Raw genomic sequence first — 21,303 nt, forward strand, 5'->3', positions numbered from 1 at the left:
TCTCAAAATCCCTACTCTTTTTCACAAGGTTGTTTCCTCCCACAGCAGGAGAGTGTAGAAGGAGCTGCGTCCAGGAGAGATGGCAAGGATCTGAAATTTGCAAATGTCCGCTGTTAGAGAAAGATAAGCTTTAGATATGATCCTCTCAGATTTATAAATATGCAAGGAGAGAGAACGTGTGTGCATTGGAGCCGACTCTGTGGGTGCTTGAGCACCCCTAATATTAAGAAAGTTCCTTGTATGTGTCCAGGGAGGGATTATTTTCATTGGGTTTAGCACCCCCAATAATTTTGAAAAGTTGGCTTCTCTGCATGTGTGTGTGTGTAGGGGGGTCTCTGAAATCCTGGCAGGGATGAGAAATAGGATACCCTGGGGATTATATGTTGAGAAAAGAAATCTTAGATTCCTGAAGGGACCAGTCAGAGTCCAGCAGGATTATATATACTGGTAAACAGCATCTAAGATCTACTAATGATGGGAAGAAAGGCTGTATCTAATAACTCTCTGACGTGAGACTGAAGAGGGAGCTATTATCCGGAGGAATGGCCTGGAATGTAGCTTCACCTCTTCTTTTCAGACTCCAGAGGAGCAGGGGTGTTCTGCTCTAACTTCTCCCTTCTAGAGCCTGCAAAGAAGAGAAGGTGAGGGAGTTTGGAGCAGAAGACAGAACAGACACTCTACTTCCTAATGCTTCCCCTCTTCTGTTGCTCTCACTTTTGGCCTGTTTGCTTCCTTCCACAGCTCTACTGTTCCACTTCCTTTTTTCCTAGATATTAAGTCCTGAAACTCACGCACAACAGAATTCTTATGAGACACTGGGGAAGGCCATGCATGTGCAACCAAGAGACAGAGCGGTTTTGTACCTCATGGGATCTTGCGTCATTGATCTGAGCCTTCTTCAGAGAATCCTCCAGGAGCACCGGGCCTTTACTGAAGCCAAAGTCGTAGAGCAGGCGCAGGAATCCGTCTTGCATCTCCAGACTGAAGAACTTACTCTGCAAAGATTGGAAATTTACAGTCACATGGGGAAAAGAGCAAAGACATCATGAATTGTGTATCTAAGTATAACTCACCTTGAGCTCGTACTGAAAAGTTGTGAGCTAAATAAACAAATCACTGAACACAGGGCTGCAAGCTGGGAGGTTCCCTGGTGGGAGAATGTAGATATTTGGAAGCAGGTGTAAAGTGCTCGTGTGACAATACAAGACTTCAAGATGAAATCCCTGTGTATGGTGTGAAGTGCTTGTGTGAGGGTACACACCAAGACTTCGAGGTGAAATCCTTGAGTATAGTGTAGCATGCTCATGTGAAGGTACACACGAGGATTTCAAGATGAAATCCCTGCATTTGGTATAAAATGCTCATGCAAGGGTACACATCAGAACTTCAAGGTCAAATCCCTGCGTGTAGTGTAAAATGCTCTTGTGAAGGTTCACATCAGGAATTAAATGTAAAATCCCTATGTGTGGTATAACATGCTTGTGTGAAGTTACACACGGGGGCTTCAAGGTGAAATCCCTGCGTGTGGTGTAAAGTGTTCGTGTGAGGGAATATACAAGGATTTCAAGTTGGAATCACTGCATGTGGTGTAACACACTTCTGTGAAGGTACACCCAGAGGACTTCAAGGGGAAATTCCTGCGTGTGGTGTAACGTGCTCGTATGACGGTACACACTAGGACTTCAAGGTGAAATCCCCGCGTGTGGTGTAAAGTGTTCGTGTGAGGGAACATATAAGGATTTCAAGTTGGAATCACTGCATGTGGTGTAACACGCTTCTGTGAAGGTACACCCAGAGGACTTCAAGGTGAAATTCCTGCGTGTGCTGTAACGTGCTCGTGTGAAGGTACACACTAGGACTTCAAGGTGAAATCCCTGCGTGTGGTGTAATGTGCTCATGTGAAGGTACACACTAGGACTTCAAGGTGAAATCCCTGCATGTGGTGTAACGTGCTCGTGTGAAGGTACACACTAGGACAATGAATATGCAGGAGATAGATTTGCATACCAAGGAGGCAGTGCTTGCAAATCTATCTCCTGCATATTCATTGTGGATATCTTGAAAACCTGACCTGCCTGCGGCTCTCGAGGACCGGAGTTGCCTACCCCTGCACTAGGACTTCAAGGTGAAATCCCTGCGTGTGGTGTAACGTTCTCGTGTGAAGGTACACACTAGGACTTCAAGGTGAAATCCCTGCGTGTGGTGTAATGTGCTCGTGTGAAGGTACACACTAGGACTTCAAGGTGAAATCCCTGCGTGTGGTGTAATGTGCTCGTGTGAAGGTACACACTAGGACAATGAATATGCATGAGATAGATTTGCATACCAAGGAGGCAGTGCTTGCAAATCTATCTCCTGCATATTCATTGTGGATATCCTGAAAACCTGACCTGCCTGCGGCTCTCGAGGACCGGAGTTGCCTACCCCTGCACTAGGACTTCAAGGTGAAATCCCTGCGTGTGGTGTAATGTGCTCGTGTGAAGGTACACACTAGGACTTCAAGGTGAAATCCCTGCGTGTGGTGTAACGTGCTCGTGTGAAGGTACACACTAGGACAATGAATATGCATGAGATAGATTTGCATACCAAGGAGGCAGTGCTTGCAAATCTATCTCCTGCATATTCATTGTGGATATCCTGAAAACCTGACCTGCCTGCGGCTCTCGAGGACCGGAGTTGCCTACCCCTGCACTAGGACTTCAAGGTGAAATCCCTGCGTGTGGTGTAACGTGCTCGTGTGAAGGTACACACTAGGACTTCAAGGTGAAATCCCTGCGTGTGGTGTAATGTGCTCGTGTGAAGGTACACACTAGGACTTCAAGGTGAAATCCCTGCGTGTGGTGTAACGTGCTCGTGTGAAGGTACACACTAGGACAATGAATATGCATGAGATAGATTTGCATACCAAGGAGGCAGTGCTTGCAAATCTATCTCCTGCATATTCATTGTGGATATCTTGAAAACCTGACCTGCCTGCGGCTCTCGAGGACCGGAGTTGCCTACCCCTGCACTAGGACTTCAAGGTGAAATCCCTGCGTGTGGTGTAACGTGCTCGTGTGAAGGTACACACTAGGACTTCAAGGTGAAATCCCTGCGTGTGGTGTAATGTGCTCGTGTGAAGGAACACACTAGGACTTCAAGGTGAAATCCCTGCGTGTGGTGTAACGTGGTCGTGTGAAGGTACACACTAGGACAATGAATATGCATGAGATAGATTTGCATACCAAGGAGGCAGTGCTTGCGAATCTATCTCCTGCATATTCATTGTGGATATCCTGAAAACCTGACCTGCCTGCGGCTCTCGAGGACCGGAGTTGCCTACCCCTGCACTAGGACTTCAAGGTGAAATCCCTGCGTGTGGTGTAACGTGCTCGTGTGAAGGTACACACTAGGACTTCAAGGTGAAATCCCTGCGTGTGGTGTAATGTGCTCGTGTGAAGGTACACACTAGGACTTCAAGGTGAAATCCCTGCGTGTGGTGTAACGTGCTCGTGTGAAGGTACACACTAGGACAATGAATATGCATGAGATAGATTTGCATACCAAGGAGGCAGTGCTTGCAAATCTATCTCCTGCATATTCATTGTGGATATCCTGAAAACCTGACCTGCCTGCGGCTCTCGAGGACCGGAGTTGCCTACCCCTGCACTAGGACTTCAAGGTGAAATCCCTGCGTGTGGTGTAACGTGCTCGTGTGAAGGTACACACTAGGACTTCAAGGTGAAATCCCTGCGTGTGGTGTAATGTGCTCGTGTGAAGGTACACACTAGGACTTCAAGGTGAAATCCCTGCGTGTGGTGTAACGTGCTCGTGTGAAGGTACACACTAGGACAATGAATATGCATGAGATAGATTTGCATACCAAGGAGGCAGTGCTTGCAAATCTATCTCCTGCATATTCATTGTGGATATCTTGAAAACCTGACCTGCCTGCGGCTCTCGAGGACCGGAGTTGCCTACCCCTGCACTAGGACTTCAAGGTGAAATCCCTGCGTGTGGTGTAACGTTCTCGTGTGAAGGTACACACTAGGACTTCAAGGTGAAATCCCTGCGTGTGGTGTAATGTGCTCGTGTGAAGGTACACACTAGGACTTCAAGGTGAAATCCCTGCGTGTGGTGTAATGTGCTCGTGTGAAGGTACACACTAGGACAATGAATATGCATGAGATAGATTTGCATACCAAGGAGGCAGTGCTTGCAAATCTATCTCCTGCATATTCATTGTGGATATCTTGAAAACCTGACCTGCCTGCGGCTCTCGAGGACCGGAGTTGCCTACCCCTGCACTAGGACTTCAAGGTGAAATCCCTGCGTGTGGTGTAACGTTCTCGTGTGAAGGTACACACTAGGACTTCAAGGTGAAATCCCTGCGTGTGGTGTAATGTGCTCGTGTGAAGGTACACACTAGGACTTCAAGGTGAAATCCCTGCGTGTGGTGTAATGTGCTCGTGTGAAGGTACACACTAGGACAATGAATATGCATGAGATAGATTTGCATACCAAGGAGGCAGTGCTTGCAAATCTATCTCCTGCATATTCATTGTGGATATCCTGAAAACCTGACCTGCCTGCGGCTCTCGAGGACCGGAGTTGCCTACCCCTGCACTAGGACTTCAAGGTGAAATCCCCACGTGTCATGTGCCATCCTGTAACTTACAGAACAAATAAAGCAAAAATAAGGTTGGGACCTTGGTAGGCTCTTCATTTCTTTTTATCCACAGGTACAAACAACACCTGCACTTGAAATATGAAAAGGAAACATCGTGCCCCTAAAGCTGCGGCTCTTATTACAGCTTCTGCTTCTGTCCAGACTGAATGTTTGGCCCAAGGCAAGATTGTGGTTTCACGATAAATGCATGCAAGATGGTGTTCATCAATCTAGGAAGGGATGAAGTGTCTTCAGTACCAGACTGGCTAATGTATTAAAGAGAGCTTTAAACTAAATTTGCTGGGGATGGGTGAGAAAAATCCCAAAGTCATTAATAACCCTCAGGACGGTAAGATACCAAATACCCTTATAGAAAGGGGAAAAAAGAATAACACCCGCAGAGACTTGTATACCAATGCCCGTAGGATGGGAAACAGATGTCCAGATCTAGAGGCTGCAATGATAGAAGCTGACTTGGATTTAGTGGCAGTCTTGGAGACGTGGTTCACAGAGAACCATGCCGTGGGAATGGAATCCAGTTCCCCAGGATCAAAGTTCACTGCACTAACCACTAGGCTACTCCTCCACTCATTCCACCAATAAGAGCCAACCTCATCAGTGATGTCACAATGGCTTGATTGCCTGACACTTGGCTCACTTCTGATATTGTGATGTCATAAGGGAAAGGGGGGAAGAGAAATGGGACTTTATATACCACCTTTCTGAGGTTTTTGCAACTACATTCAAAGCGGTTTACATATATTCAGGTACTTATTTTGTACCAGGGGCAATGGAGGGTTAAGTGACTTACCCAGAGTCACAAGGAGCTGCAGTGGGAATGGAATCCAGTTCCCCAGGATCAACGTCTGCTGCACTAACCACTAGGCTACTCCTCCACTCATTCCACCAATAAGAGCCAACCTCATCAGTGATGTCACAATGGCTGCCTGATACTTGGCTCACTTCTGATATTGTGATGTCATAAGGGAAAGGGGGAAATGGGACTTGATATACTGCCTGAGGTTTTTGCAACTACATTCAAAGCAGTTTACATATATTCAGGTACTTATTTTGTACCAGGGGAAATGGAGGGTTAAGTGAGTTGCTCGGAATCACAAGGAGCTGCAGTGGGAATTGAACTCAGTTCCCCAGGATCAAAGTCCACTGCAGTAACCACTAGGCTACTCCTGGCTATAATCTAGTCAGGAAGGACAGGGTAGGAAAAAAAGAGTGCAGGAATGGCATTATATGATAAGATTGATATTAAAGTGACAGAACTGCAAGACGTATGGGGTAAGGAAGAAGCGCTGTGGGTTAAAGTGGCAAGAGGAAAAGGAAAATATATTTACATTGGTGTATACAGGTCACCTTCACAGTCAGAAGAATTCGATGGAGACTTAATTGAAGACATCAACAAGATAGCTAGGAAAGGGGAACTACTACTGATGGGTGATTTTAATATGCCGGACGTCGATTGGAGCAAAAGAATCTTGGATTCTCTACAGGAAGAATTGTTTCAGCAGTGGATAACAGAACCGATTCAGGATGGAGCTATTCTAGACCTTGTGCTTACAAACGGGGACAAAAGTTTTCTGATGTTACGGTGTGAGATCATTTGGCATCTAGCGATCACCGAATGGTGTGGTTCAATATTAAGACAAAGGACGAGAGGTCTTATTCGAGATTGAAGGTCCTAGATTTCAAGAGAACTAACTTTGCTGAGATGGGGGAATGTCTCAAGGAAGAGTTAGTTGGATGGGAACAGCTGAAGGAAGTAGATCAGCAGTGGGTAAAACTGAAAGGAGCCATTTTAAAGGCAACAAACCTTTATGTTAGAAAATTACATGAAAGTAAGAGAAAAAGAAGACCGCTCTGGTTCTCAAATGTAGATGCTGACAAGATAAGGGAAAAAAAGTTACCCTTCATAAATTACAAGATGACGCAGAAAGAGGAAGATAAGCAAAGAGGCAAATGGAAGAAAATATAGCTGATACGATAACATTGGGGGACAACACGTTTTTCAAATATGTGTCAGGAGGAAGTGCCATAATAGCATTCTGAGGCTCAAAGCTGAGGGGGAGGAAAATGTAGAATCCGATAAGGATAAAGCTGAACTGCTTAACAATTGCTTCTGTTCTGTGTTTATGGATGAAAGGCCGGGGGTGGGATCACGGAAAACAAATGCTAATGGATGTATGATAGATCTGGACCAATTCTCAGAAGACTGTGTTCATGAGGAGCTAGCTAAACTAAAAGTAGACAAAGCGACGGGGCCTGATGGGTATTCAAGGAATTAGATGTCCCGGTGGCTCCACTGTCTGACCTCTTCAGTGCTTCCCTGGAGTCTGGTGTGGTCCCTGAAGACTGGAGAAGGGCAGATGTGGTCCCTCTGCACAAGAGAAAGTTGGGAATTACAGACCTGTCAGTCTGACCTCGGTGGTGATTAAACGAATGGAAACACTTCTCAAGCAGAGGATCGTGAAGTTTCTCAAATCAAATGGCCTGCAGGATCCAAGGCAGCATGGCTTCACTAGAGGCAGGTTGTGTCAGATGAATCTGATTGATTTCTTTGACTGGGTGACCAAATAGTTAGACGTGGGAGGGGCGCTAGATGTGGTGTACGTGGATTTTAGCAAAGCCTTTGACACGGTTCCGCACAGGCAACTGATTAATAAACTGAGTGCCCTCGGTATGGGACCTAAAGTGACTGACTGGGTTGGAAACTGGTTAACTAGGAGAAGGCAGAGGGTAGTGGTAAATTGAGCTTGCCCTGAGGATAGGGATATTAACAGTGGTGTACCGTAGAGGTTGGTACCCGGGCCGGATTTTTAAAATACCTTTGTGAGTGATATTGCGGAAGGGCTGTCTGGTAAGGTTTGTCTGTTTACGGATGATACAAAACTCTGTAATAGGGTGGCTTTGCCAGAGGGTGTGGATGACATGAGGAAAGATTTGGTGAAACTTGAAGAATGGTCTGATAATTGGCAACTAAAATTTAATGCTAAGAAATGCAAGGTCATGCACTTGGGTCACAAGAATCCAAGGGAACGTTACAATATCAGGGGTGAAGTACTTCTGTGTACGAAAGAAGAGAAGGACTTGGGGGTGACTGTGTCTGATGACCTTAAGGTGGCCAAACAGATAGAAAAGGCGACGGTCAAAGCCAGAAGGATGCTCGGGTGCATAAGGAGAGGGATGACCAGCAGGAAAAAAGAGGTGATAGTGCCCCTGTATAAGTCTCTAGTCAGGCCCCATTTAGAGTACTGTGCAATTCTTGAGACCCTCACCTACGGAAAGATATAAACAGGATGGCTACAAAATTGGTAAATGCTCTCCGTCATAATATGGGGACAAGCTTATGAACCTCAACATGTATACGCTGGAAGAGAGAAGGGAGAGAGGGGATATGATAGAGACGTTTGAATAACTCAGTAGAATCAACATACAGGAGGGGAACCTTTTTCAAATGAAGGAAAACCCTGGAATGAGAGGGCATAGGAAGAAGTTGAGAGGAAATACGCTTATGAGGAATCTAAGAAAATATTCCTTCATGGAAAGGGTGGTGAATGTGTGGAATGGCCTCCTGGTGGAGGTCGTAGAGACAAAGGCTGTCAGAATTTAAGAAAGTATAGGATAGGCATGTGGGATTCCTTAGGAAAAGGAGGATTTAGTGGTTACTGAGGAAGGGCAGAATGGATGGACCATTTGGCCCTTATCTGCCGTTATGTTTCTATGTTTCTAATATGCTCATGTGAAGGTTACACACAAGAACTTCAAGGTGAAATCCCTGTGTATGGTGTAATGCGCTTGTGTGAGAGTACACATCCGCACATCAAGGTGACACCTCTGCATGTGGTTCTCCCCCTAGACCTGACTGCGCCTCTTCCCCCCCCCCCCCCCCCCAACATGCTTTCCTTCCTCAGACCTAGCCTTGTCCCTTTGGCTGATATCTATTGGATGTCAAGTCTATTTCAAAGGGAAACACCTTGTAGAGTTTCCCTGTGGAACTGCATCAATTGTAGAAATGCGGATATGGATAGATCTGAATCCTTTCAGTCTGTTTGGAGCAGAGGCACAGTACACAGCAATTGGTCCTTTCTAAATACACTGAAGAAAAAAGAAGAGGTTCACACCTTCCACAAAATCACCCAGGAGAACGAATGCAGAGCGGAAGAAAATCCAATCCAAGAAACCAGTCAAAACGCACAGAATGAAAACTCTGAATAGATTTCATTAGGTCCTAATAAAGTCTCTTTGGAGTTTTCATTCTGTGAGTTTTGACTGGTTTCTTGGATTGGATTTTCTTCCGCTCTACATCATTCGTTCTCCTTTCTAAATACAATCACCAAGCACATTTCCCCTTGTTTCAGAGTAAAACGTTTTAGGTATTTATTGGCATAGCACAGTGCTGAATGTGAGGACGAGAGGGTGAATTCGTTATGGAAAATCAGAAAGAAAATAATGGCCCAGGCATATAACACATGTCATGATACAGATCCCCAAAAATTTTATGTGAAGGCTGCTTATATCTGTTACTGATCTTTTTATTTGAATTTGGTTTATTTTGAACATTGTACACCATCTTGAAAGCCATATGCAAGCAGAGGATATAAAATGATTTTATCAACAAATAAATTCTTACCCCGTTGACCATCAGTAGCACCAAGGCATTGTCCACAGGGGTTCGAACCTCCACATCAAAGCGCGTGACCTGGCTGAAGCGTCCTCTCCTCTCCAGGTTCCTCACAGCCCCGTATCCGGATCCATCAAAAAAGTAACTTGAGGCCCGGCTCTGCGTGAACACCAGCTTATTCCTGGGGGGGGGGGGGGGGGGGGGGAGAGGGACAGATGGTGGGATCAAGTTATCTCTGATATGATCAGGAGTCCTGAAACCTGCCTTGAGGGGAGGGGGAACAGAGAGCAAGGTTACAGTTTGGCTGGCAGAGGTTCCCGTACCTGGGACATGGAGGTGCTGTGTCAGTGTCCATATTATAGATGTGCCTGAAGTTATACAGACTTATGACATCGTCATTCAGGGTGGCTAGTTCCAGGCAGCCGTGGAATCCGGGCAGATCCAGGCTGGCCGGCAGCTATGGGGAGAGAGGAAGTGTGGGAGTTATTTTCAGGCTGAGTGGAGACAGGAATAAAGTCACAGTAGAAATCTTTGCATGCATCCAATTCCCTGCTTTTCCTACTCATCTCCTGGTCTTTGGGGTGTTGAAGCTACTTGGAATAAAACTTGTGGTTCTTACATGGGCGTAGTTTGACTGTTTCATTTAAGGGGGCAAATGATGGGGCAGAGCATATTAGCATATTCATTTGCATATCTATATCTATATATTCAAATGAATATGCTAATATGGAGGAAGGAAGGAAGGAAAAAAAGAGCTGGCTTTTTTGGGGAATAACCATAATGAATATGTATGAGATATCAAGCCAGCTCTTCCTTCCTTCTTTCCTCCTTACCCAGAATTCCCTCTTCCTCTCCAGTAGTATTTCCCCACCCCCTTTCCCATACCATGCCAGTGTTGACCTTAGAAATGCATAGGCTCTATATGTAGATCCTTCAAGAGGTAGTGTGTCATGATTTAGGCTCTACACCCTTTCTGATGTTTTGGTGCCACCTCAGTAAGGCCAACACATAATCTCTCCACTGCAAAATGCTATACACAAACTTGTGCAAAAACACACTCATAACCTTACCAAACCATAACAACACTAATTCCAAGGACAGGACGAGCTACAACCTTATGTGTGAAAAGGCAGAACTGTAATTACACCAGGCTCTAAAACACCAATACACTACCTCGTGAAAAAAAGCAAAACAAAAAGGGCTGCAAATACTACACGCTAGCAGAATACTGCACCTTGATCACACATGAAAAACACATGACACAACAGATGACACAAGGAACTAGAAATCAAAAAAATATGAAGGCAAAATACTGAACTGGAAAGTTACCTCAAGAAGTCAGACTCAGCATGCAGCAATACCAGAAAAATTGAAACTTACATGCAAAATATCACAGATTCACATTTCCAAAAGCTGACATATTCCAATTAATAAATTCTGAATAAAATACTTTTTTCTACCTTTGTTGTCTGATCTATTCGCTTTGGTCCCAGTGTCTTCTGTTTCATGCAGTGTCTTCTTTCCATTTGATATTTTTTCTCTCACCATGTCCACCATCCTCCTATGTCCTTATGCGTTCTGTCTATCATCTGTAGCCCTGTTCCTATCCTTCCTCGAGTTTCAGTATCTGCCCTCAACGTGTTCCAAACCAGCCCTTAAACTCAGCAGTTTTCCCTCCATCCATGTCCAGCATTTCTCCTCTCTTCCTTCCCCTCCATCCATGTGCATCTCCTTCCTTTGTCTTTCCTTCCCTCCATCCTTGTCCAACATTTCTCCTCTCTTCCCTGCCCTCCACTCCATCCATGTCCAGCATTTCTCCTCTCTTCCCTCCCCTCCATCCATGTGCATCTCCTTCCTGACTTTTCTCCCCTCCCTCCATCCATCTGTCCAGCAACTCTCCATTCTCCCCTGCCCTCTCCTCCATCCACCCATATCCAGCAAATGTCCTCTGTCCCCTGCCCCCTCCATTCATCCATGTTCAGCAATTCTCCTCTCTCCCCTGCCCTCCCCTCCATCCATTCATGCCCAGCAACTCTCCATTCTCCCCTGCCCTCTCCTCCATCCATCCATGTCCAGCAATTCTCCTTCCCCTGCTCTCCGCTCCATGTCCAGCAATTTCTATTCTCTCCCCTGCCCTTCTCTCCATCCATCCATCTCCAGCAAATTTCCTCTCTCCCCTGTCCCCTCCATCAATCCCTGATGTCCAGCAATTCTCCTCTCTCCCCTGCCCATCCTGTTTCTGCTTTCCTTAACTTTCTTTACAAGATCTCCAGTCCATCTCCTATTTTTTTTCTCCCTTCCTGTCTTTTCACTTCTTCTCCTATATCCATCTCTAACTGATCTTTTCCCTTCAGCTTTCCTTCATTTATTTTTCTCTCTCTCAGTCTGCTCAGACTTCATTTGTAGTATTCAATCTCCTTTATTCAACTACATCTACCTACAGCTTTTCATGTCCCTCACTCCAATCATCCCATTCTTCATCCTGTTATTCCTGTTTTTTTTTTTTGCTAACTCTCCCCTCTTCCAACACCCTTTCTTTCTATTTCTTCCCTTCTATACAGCACCCTCTCTCCCAATTTTCACTCCTGTGGCCAGTATATTCTCTTTCTCTCGCCCTCTTCTGTCCAGCATATCCTCCTTCCCTTACTTCAATCCAGCATCCCTCCATGTCCCCTTCTCTTCCATGTCAGCTTCTCCATTATATCATTATTTCTCCCATGTCCAGCATCTCCCCTCTTTGTCCCCATCCCCATACAATGTCTAGCACCCCTCCATCTTTTTCTTACCTCCCCATTTCCAGCATCTCCCCTGTCTTCTTACTCACCCTATGTCCAGCATCTTCCAATATCCCTTTTTCCCTCCCAGCATTGTCCCTGTGTGTCCTTATCCCCTCTCTGTCCAGCATTGTCCCTTTGTGTCCCTGTCTCTATGCTCCCTCAATGACCAGAATCTCGCTTCTCTGTCTCCATGACACTCTCTTTTCTCTTCCCTTCCTCCTACATCCCCTACTGGGGCCAATATGTCTGGCTCTCAATTCCTACCATCCATTCACGGTCCAGTGTCTCTCCCCCTTTCCCCAAGTCCAGTCTCCCTTCTTCCCTCCTACCAGCTAATCCACATCTAACAATCCCCTCTCCCCCCCAATCCAGCACCTCTTCCTCTCTGTCCATCATCCCCCCCCCCCCCACAAATATCCAGCACAGCAGGACCTGCACCTCTCTCCCTCCATCCTGTAGATCCTCCTCCTGCTCTCCATTCACCCCTACCCACATGGTTCCATCACCTCTCTCCTCCCAAAGGTCCAGCAGAACAGTACCTCCATCTTTCTCCTTTTGTCACCCCACCCCCATCCCGGTTTCAGCGTCTCTCCCTTTTCCTTCCTCCTCACAGTCCGATTATCCCTTGCACTTGCGTTGATCGCTGCCGGTAGCGGCACTGCAGCCAGCAATAACAGCAGTCTGCCTCGGAGCCTCGGACTTCCCTGCTACACGTCCAGCCTCCTCTGGTACAATTTCCTGTTCCGCATAGGTGGGACATGTGGCAGGGAAGTCCGAGGCAGACTGTTGTAATCGCTGCAGCGCCGCTACCAACAGCGATCAAGGGAGTGGGAGAGGTTAGATGCAAGATGTCAGCGGGGAGGGGGAAAGGGGTGGAGAGATGTTGGAGTTTGACTTTACTTGATATGACCTTGTGGTTAGGAACCCCTTGATCCATTTGAGTATATTCCCTCCGATTCCTATCCTGTCGAGTATACTTAGTAGTATATTGTGGTCTACCATATCGAATGCGCTAGACATGTCAAATTGAAGTAGGAGAATGTTTTTACCTAGTGCAATTTCTTGCTTGAATTTGGCAAGGAGAGATACCAGTACAGTTTCTGTACTATGGAGGGGTTTGAAACCGGATTGTGATTCATGAAGTACTGAGAATTTGTCGATATTCCATGAGTTGTTTGGCTACGATACTTTCCGTCAATTTGGTTGTCAGTGGGATGGATGCCACAGGATGATAGTTGGTAATATCATTTGATTTCTTCTTGGTGTCTTTTGGTAATGGTGTAAGTAAACTGTTGCTTTTGTCCTTGGGGCAGTGGCATAGCCAGACTGCCAATTTTGGGTGGGCCTGAACCCAAAGTGGGTGGGCACAAAATTTTCTCTCTCCCCCCCCCACCCCCTAGCAAAATGTAGTCACACTCAGATGCATTTGTCACACAGGGTAAAGTGCTGCTTTTCAATGGATCCGATTTCAGACAATTTATTTAATAGCCTAATCCTTTTCAGTGAGCTTTCAGAGGCCAAAACCTCCTGCCTCAGGTCAGTATAATGCCGTTACAGTATCCTCTCCTGACCTAAGGAAGGAAGTATTGGTCTCTGAAACTTTATTAACACCATATTACTTTATCCTAAATTAAAAATAAAATTATTTTCTTTACCTTTGTTGTATGGCCATTTACTTTTTCTCATTGTGTTGCTCCCAGTCTCTAGATTCTGCTTTCCTTCGTTTTCGCTTAACTCTTCTGCCAGGGTTTCCTGGCCATTTGTCATTTTTCTCTCCTTTTTCTTAGCTTTCTTCAATATTTTTCTGCCTCTCTCTCTCTGTCCTGATTTAATTCATTCTTACTATCCATTCTTTAATTTCCTTCATCTACTTATGGCTTTTCATCTTTTTCTCACCCTTGTTCTCCCCATGCCCCTTCCTCTTATTCTCCAATCTTTCACTACTCCCTCTTTCCATGCAGCAGCTCTCCTCTTTCTCTCCCCATCCTTCCAGTGTCTCCCCTCTCTCTCCCCATCCTTCCAATAGTCTCCCCTCTTTCTTTCTGCATCCTTCCATCCATTGTCACCTCTTTCTCCCTACCCTTCCATCCAGCATCTTCCCTCTTTCTCTCCCCATCCTTCCATCCATCTACCCTCTCTCCTGATCCTTCCATCTAATGTCTCTCTCCCTCCTTCTAACCAGTGTCTATCTCTCTACCCTTTTCTGTTCAGTGTACCTTCTTTCTCCCCATCCCTCCGTCTGCTTTCCCTCTTTCTCTGCCATCCTTCCGTCTGTTTTCCCTCTTTCTCTCCCTATCCTTCCGTTTTCCCTCTTTCTCTGCCATCCTTCCATATGTTTTCCCTCTTTCTCTCCCTATCCTTCCGTTTTCCCTCTTTCTCTCCCCATCCTTCCATCTGTTTTCCCTCTTTCTCTGCCATCCTCCCATCTGTTTTCCCTCTTTCTCTCCCTATCCTTCCGTTTTCCCTCTTTCTCTCCCCATCCTTCCATCTGTTTTCCCTCTTTCTCTCCCCATCTTTCCGTTTTCCCTCTTTCTCTGCCATCCTCCCATCTGTTTTCCCTCTTTCTCTCCCCATCCTTCCGTTTTCCCTCTTTCTCCCCATCCTGCCATCCGTTTTCCCTCTCCCGATTCAGGCCCACCAGCCCCAGCTCCCATTGCCAGCCACTGCTGCTTTTCCTGATGAGCAGCAGGGCCGGCGCTACAAAAAGAAGAAGCGCTCAGCTGACTGAGCTGAGCGCCAACGCTAACGCGACGAGAAAAAATGTTTAAAAAAAACGCGGCACCGCAGGCAGCCTCGAAGCATTGGCTGCTGGCTCTGCAGGCTCCTCCCGTCTCTTACGTCACTGGCAATGGGAGCTGGGGCTGGCGCGGGCCTTGAGGAAGAGTGGGTGGGCGGGCCAGAGCTGAAATTGGGTAGCTATGCCCCTGCCTTGGGGGAATAAACCTTGTTGGAACATGTAGTATAGATGGGATGTAAGATCTGCAATGAATCGGTCAGGTGGTAATTTCATTAAAAACCCATCCGGTCTAGACTCCTTGTATCTGTCTTCTCCTTTTGGGTTGCCACCCCGAAGGTCTTGCCTCAGCCAGGGGTAGACCACACTCCACCCGAGCCCCAGTTATTCATCCCCTTTGCAACACCATTTTCCTGCATTTTATTTCCTAACCCGTCCCCTAAGGCTGGGCTTACTTCCCACCCAGGGACCTCCAGTATACTGCCCCCGGTGACCTTCTATCAGGGCTATATCCTCTCAGTAACCCCATACAACAGGGGGGTTACATAGAGATGAAGGACAACAGGATCCAGCTGCTCTAAATTGAGGAAGAAATTTGGCAAGAATAATCCGAATCATAGTTACCTGATGTTAGGGACCACCTTCGGGGTCAGCGCTCAAGAAAAAGATCTGGGTGTCGTTCTAGATAATACGCTGACATCTTCTGCTCAATGTGCGGTGGCAGCCAAAAAAGCAAACACGATGCTAGGAATTATTAGGAAAGGGATGGTGAATAAGACCAAAAATACTATAATGCCTTTGTATCGCTCCATAGTGCACATCTTGAGTATTGTGTTCAGTTCTGGTCACCGTATCTCAAAAAAGATATAGTGGAATTAGAAAAGGTTCAAAGAAGAGCGACCAAAATGATAAAGGCTTGGAGTAGATGATTTCAGAATTAAGAATTTTGAATGAAAGGGTGACATGAAGGGAAAATATCAATTCCATTTTATTCAAGATGGAAGTCCAGTAGGAAGACAAGTTTGGACAATGAAATAACATGTGGATGAGAGAGCCCACTCCGGAGTGACAGGACCAGCAAATATCTGGTATATTATGTGGTAATTTAGCTAGTTTAACTGAAGTCCAGTAGGTTCTGTGCAGGATGATGTAGGTAGATTGTAGAAACGAGAGGGATAGACTCGTGGTTTTTGTCCAATTTAAGTCCCATTCCTTTTTAGAGAGAGTACATTCCACTTCTTTTCCCAGTCAGTTCGATTAGTTTTGGATTTAAAGTATTGAGCTAACATATGACCCGCTTTGTCATTTTCAGCATAGTATGAAGATTTTTGTATCAAGATTGAAGAGAGTCCGTACTTAAAATCATGTTGAATTTAAATTTGGCATCAAGGAGTTTTTGGCATGTGTTATGTTCTTGGGAGCGTAAATATTAATTCTCCAGGGATTTGTTTGTTCAATTGAATCCATTTCTTTTTTTTTTTTTGATTATACTGACAAAACAATTTGTTATGATACCTCGTATATTGGCCTTGTAAACATCCCACCAGATATGTATAGGATAATCTTGAAGACCATTGTTATCAAGGTAGTCTATTGTGGCTTTTTAGCAGATCAAGAAAGGATTCATCTTTAAGTAGCTCTGTGTTAAATCTCCAGGAATTATGCGTATTAGGAGGAGTAACTCCAAATACAGTGATAGAAATGGTTGTAAATGGAGGATTCTGTAATAAAGGTGATGAGAGTCTCAGACACTAACACGTAATCTATCCTTGAATGTCTTAAATGTGGGGCAGAAAAGAAGGAAAAAATCTTTAGTTGTGGGATGGAATAATCTCCAAACATCTTCGGAGCCAAGAGAGTTTTTTTAATGAAATGATTGCCTGTTGAGGTTTAGTACAATGGTATTGGCAATACATATGTATTTTCTTCGGAAACGTTTCCTAGAATTTGAAAAACTGCTATTCAAAATTATTGTCTTGATGTATATTATTAAAATTAATAAAAATAAAATAAAAAAAAAAAAAAAGAAAAACATAATTGAAAAACCTTGCAAAGGATACTAGAGATAAACACAAGAGGTCCATGCACAACAATAATCAATACATTTTTTTAACCTCTGTCTGAGGAGAAAACAGCAAGTTCATTCAAACAGCACTGTGAAAATAACAAGGCTGAGGTGGTGCTAAACAATGATGGGATGCAGGAACTTGGACACCCACACAGTAGAGTATTTCAAAGGCTGGAGATGCCTTTCTCCTGCACAAGCTCCATCAGATGGTGTCACTTGTCTGTGCGCATTAGCTATTCTGTTTGTCCATGGAGAAGAGGGACATTGCCAACCTGCCAGTATCTCTGTACTATGATGCCACTGTGAATCATCGACTGCCAGAGTAAAGCAGTGGTACTTGACCCAGAACCCCGAGTTGGGTGGTTAAAGCTTGGAGGCTTCATGCCAAAGCTAGAAAGATGGCAGCCCTACCTATTGGGGTATCTGTCACTAGGAAGTCCGTGGTACGCACCTGGAAGTCTTCTGGTACTCCCCCCACATAGAAGACAGTGTCATCTGGATCCAGGTCCAGCAGGGAGTCGTTACCTGGTGCCTCCCCCTTTTTGATGAACTTCTCTTCAGCTGTACTGCTGGGACTTGGCAGTGTCAGGAGCACTTTGCCATGCCGTCCAACCCTGTGAAAGGAAGGAAAGAGCCACATGGAACAGAGGAGCCTCTAGCCGCTATCAGTTAGTGATATGAACTATCCCAAAGTCCAAGTTCAGCCATGACAGAACTCATAGAAAGACCATATGGCCTATACTCATTGCCCCAATGCTCAAACTCAACAGCCATTACACTGCCCCATTGCCTAAGCTCAGCCATGACAGTGCTCAAGTCTGCAACCATGATAGCATCCTGGTGCTTGAGCTGAATCAGGTCTCTGCCTCTATGTCCAAACTCAGCCATGTGCTCTCTCAGTTCCCAAACTCAGCCATGACACTGCCTCGGCATCTGAGCTGAGCCAGAAGACTGTCTTAGTGCCCAAACTCAGCCAGGATACTTGTTCCAGTGTCCTAGCACTGGATACAGGAGCTCTTACCTTTCAATCTTGATGAGGCTGAAATATGCAGGCCAGGAGCTGACAGGCTTTGAGTCCAGAGGTATCTCCACATCCTCACTACCGAGGTTATAGACATAAACCAGATTATCGGACTTAATGGCTAGCCCCATATAGTCCCCTCCAGCCTGAAAGAGAGAAGGAAGGTCACTCAGGGCACGCAGGACATAAAGGAAGGAGAGACAAACAGATTATGATTCCAGATAAGGACCATAAGACCCATTTAGCCAAATTATTTCCTGGTACAATCATAAGTAATGCCACACTGGGAAAAGACCAAGGGTCCATCGAGCCCAGCGTCCTGTCCATGACAGCGGCCAATCTAGGCCAAGGGCACCTGGCAAGCTTCCCAAACGTACAAACATTCTATACATGTTATTCCTGGAATTGTGGATTTTTCCCAAGTCCATTTAGTAGCGGTTTATGGACTTGTCCTTTAGGAAACTGTCTAACCCCTTTTAAACTCTGCTAAGCTAACCACCTTCATCACGTTCTCCGGAAATGAATTCCAGAGTTTATGCGTTGGGTGAAGAAAATTTTTCTCCGATTTGTTTTAAATTTACTACACTGTAGTTACATCGCATGCCCCCTAGTCAGTGGTGTGCTGGAGCCGGCTCGCACCGGCTCACAAGAACCGGTTGTTAACTTTGCTCGGCTCTTGCGAGCTGGTTGTTGAAACGCGCGAGCCGGCTCTCCTCCCTCCCTCCCTCCGGATCCGGTCCCTCATGTCACCGACCTGACTCTTCAAATTCTTCGGGGCGGGCAGTTTTGCCTGCCCGCTGCCAGCGCTGACTCTCCCCAGCTGGCGCTACCGGTTCGCGCTTTAAAAATGGCCGCCGAGACTTCCAGAGGCGGCCTCGCGAGACTTCTGCTGAAGTCTTGGAGGCCGTCCTTGTAAGTCTCGGCGGCCATTTTGAAGCGCGAACCGGCAGTACCAGCGGGGGAGAGTCAATGCTGGCAGCGGGCAGGCAAGACTGCCTGCCCCGAAGAATTCAAAGAGTCAGATCGGTGACGTGAGGGACCGGATCCGGAGGGAGGGAGAAGAATTCGCCGAACAACTCGGGAGGGGGTGGCAAGGGAGAAAAGGGAGTCGCTGGGCATTTGTGGATGGAGGGGAGAGAAGGGTCGCTGGGTATGGGTGCATGCAGGGCAGGGGAGAGGAGGGTCACTGCTGGACATGGGTGGATGGAGGCAGGGGAAAGGAGGGTCACTGGGTATGGGTGCATGCAGGGCAGGGGAGAGAAGGGTCGCTGGGTATGGGTGCATGCAGGGCAGGGGAGAGGAGGGTCACTGCTGGACATGGGTGGATGGAGGGCAGGGGAGAGGAGGGTCACTGAACATGGGTGGATGGAGGGCAGGGGGAGAGAAGGGTTGCTGGACATGGGTGGATGGAGGGCAGGGGAGATGAGGGGAGAGAGAAGAAATACTGGACATGGATGGAGGGGAGGGAAGAGTGAGGAAGGAGATGAGATGAGGGAAAAGGAAGAGAAAAACTGCACATGGATGAAGAAAATAGGCAGAAGCTGAGGACCAGAAATGAAGAAGAAAGGAGGAAAGGAAATAAATAAATGGAAAGGAAGCCCTGAAAACGGAGTTAAGAGGACAGATAGCAGCAGAATTAGATACTGGGCCAGCATGATCAGAAAAACAGTCACCAGACAACAAAGGTAGAAAAAAATCATTTTATTTTCATTATAGTGTTTGGAATATGTCCAATTTGAGAATCAGGTGCTCAACATTAAAAGTTTATATTTACTTATTTATGGCATTTTATCGCACATTAAACATGAATTAGATTGGAACCTGGGATCATTTAATTTTTTTTTCTGGAGTAATGCATTGCCACCCCCCCCCCCCAGGCTCTCTCCCCGGCTATAGCCAGCTCTGCAATTTGGGGGGGGGGGAGCGCAGAGGCGGACGGGGGGGGGGGGGGCACAGAGGGGACCGGGGGGGGGGGGGGCGCAGAGGGGGACCGGGGAGAGAGCCTGTTGTTAAACATTTACCAGCACACCACTGCCCCTAGTCCTAGTATTTTTGGAAAGTGTGAACAGACGCTTCACATCCACCTGTTCCACTCCACTCATTATTTTATATACCTCTATCATGTCTCCCCTCAGCCGTCTCTTCCTTTCGGTATATTAAAAGTAGGAAGCCGGCAAAAGAATCGGTTGGGCCACTGGATGACCGAGGGGTAAAAGGGGCAATCAAGGAAGACAAAGACGTAGCGGAGAGATTGAATGAATTCTTTGCTTCGGTCTTCACCGAGGAAGATTTGGGTGGGATACTGGTGTCGGAAATGGTATTTCAAGCGGACGGGAAGGCGGTAGAACTAGAGGACATGAAATGAGGCTGAAGGGGGGCAGACTCAAGAAAAATGTCAGCATGGCCACATCTCCTAGTCGTGCCTTCAAATCATGACTGCATCTGTTATTGGAGACCTCTTCAGCCTGGAAAAGAGACGGCTGAGAGGGGGACATGATTGAGGTACAGAACAGATGACACTCAATGAAATTACATGGAAATACTTTTAAAACAAATTAGAGGAAATATTGTAATATATGGTAACATATATTAAATGTTTTTTCCTGGGGCTCTGGGGGGGGGGGGGGGGCTGTGAAAGGGTTTTGGTGGATGCTGCTGGCTGGAAAAGGTTTAAAGTTAGTTTGGGAATTATTAATGGAGTTAGGAGAAAGTGTGAGGTGTTTCTTAAATATGGTTTTATTTTACAAAAGAAATAAACCATGATTAGGTGGGGATTGTACTATAATATGTTTCTTGCTGATTTGGGTACAAGTTCAGGTTAAAATTGACTTTGAAATTCTTTGTATAGGAAGTTGTGCATTTACTTCTATGGGGGAGGGAGATTCTAAACAGATCATAGGGAAAAAAACAGTCTTTAGCTGACAAGCTGATTGGTTGAGTGAGGTCAGATGTCCCTTCCTCTAGGGTGGGGGGCAGGGTTGCCAGGTGGAAAAATTTTTTCCCACCCAAACGAGCCCAAATCCAGCCCAAAACCCGCCCAAAGTCAAACCCCGCCCCTGACACCCCCACCCCCGCGTCATCACCCCCGCCCCCGCCGTCATCAACCCCGCCCCCGCCATCATCGGCCCCGCCTCCCCCGTCATCGGCCCCGCCTCCCCCATCATCGGCCCCGCCCAAAACGTCGCTAACCCCACCCAAATCGTCACTAACCCCGCCCCCCGTGGCCGAAAAAACCGCTTTAAAAACCGCCCAAAAGACTCAAAAGAAGCCCATAAAACCGCAACCCGCCGCGGGCAAAAATTTCCCACGGCGGGTCGTGGAAAACCGCCCACCTGGCAACACTGGTGGGGGGTGGAGGGGGGAGTTGCCAGGCAGAGAGAGCAAGGGAAGGCTGGGAAAGGAAAAAACATATGGTGTGTGTC

The 21,303-nt window shown here is 46.4% G+C and overlaps 1 protein-coding gene across 1 annotated transcript in view; it reads right to left on the bottom strand.

The window, feature by feature from the left end:
* The window catches only part of LAMA4 (laminin subunit alpha 4), a 225,100-nt gene that overhangs the window by 68,635 nt on the left and 135,162 nt on the right, over nucleotides 1–21,303 (bottom strand). Inside the window, exons 22-26 of the mRNA XM_030199221.1 lie at nucleotides 17,882–18,027; nucleotides 17,312–17,474; nucleotides 9,605–9,738; nucleotides 9,291–9,462; nucleotides 864–995 (exon numbers count right to left, since the gene is read on the bottom strand). Of these exons, the coding sequence (XP_030055081.1) occupies nucleotides 864–995; nucleotides 9,291–9,462; nucleotides 9,605–9,738; nucleotides 17,312–17,474; nucleotides 17,882–18,027 (747 nt within the window). The remainder of the gene's footprint in view (nucleotides 1–863; nucleotides 996–9,290; nucleotides 9,463–9,604; nucleotides 9,739–17,311; nucleotides 17,475–17,881; nucleotides 18,028–21,303) is intronic.

Source organism: Microcaecilia unicolor, chromosome 3, assembly GCF_901765095.1.
Source record: "Microcaecilia unicolor chromosome 3, aMicUni1.1, whole genome shotgun sequence".
Taxonomy (NCBI): domain Eukaryota; kingdom Metazoa; phylum Chordata; class Amphibia; order Gymnophiona; family Siphonopidae; genus Microcaecilia; species Microcaecilia unicolor.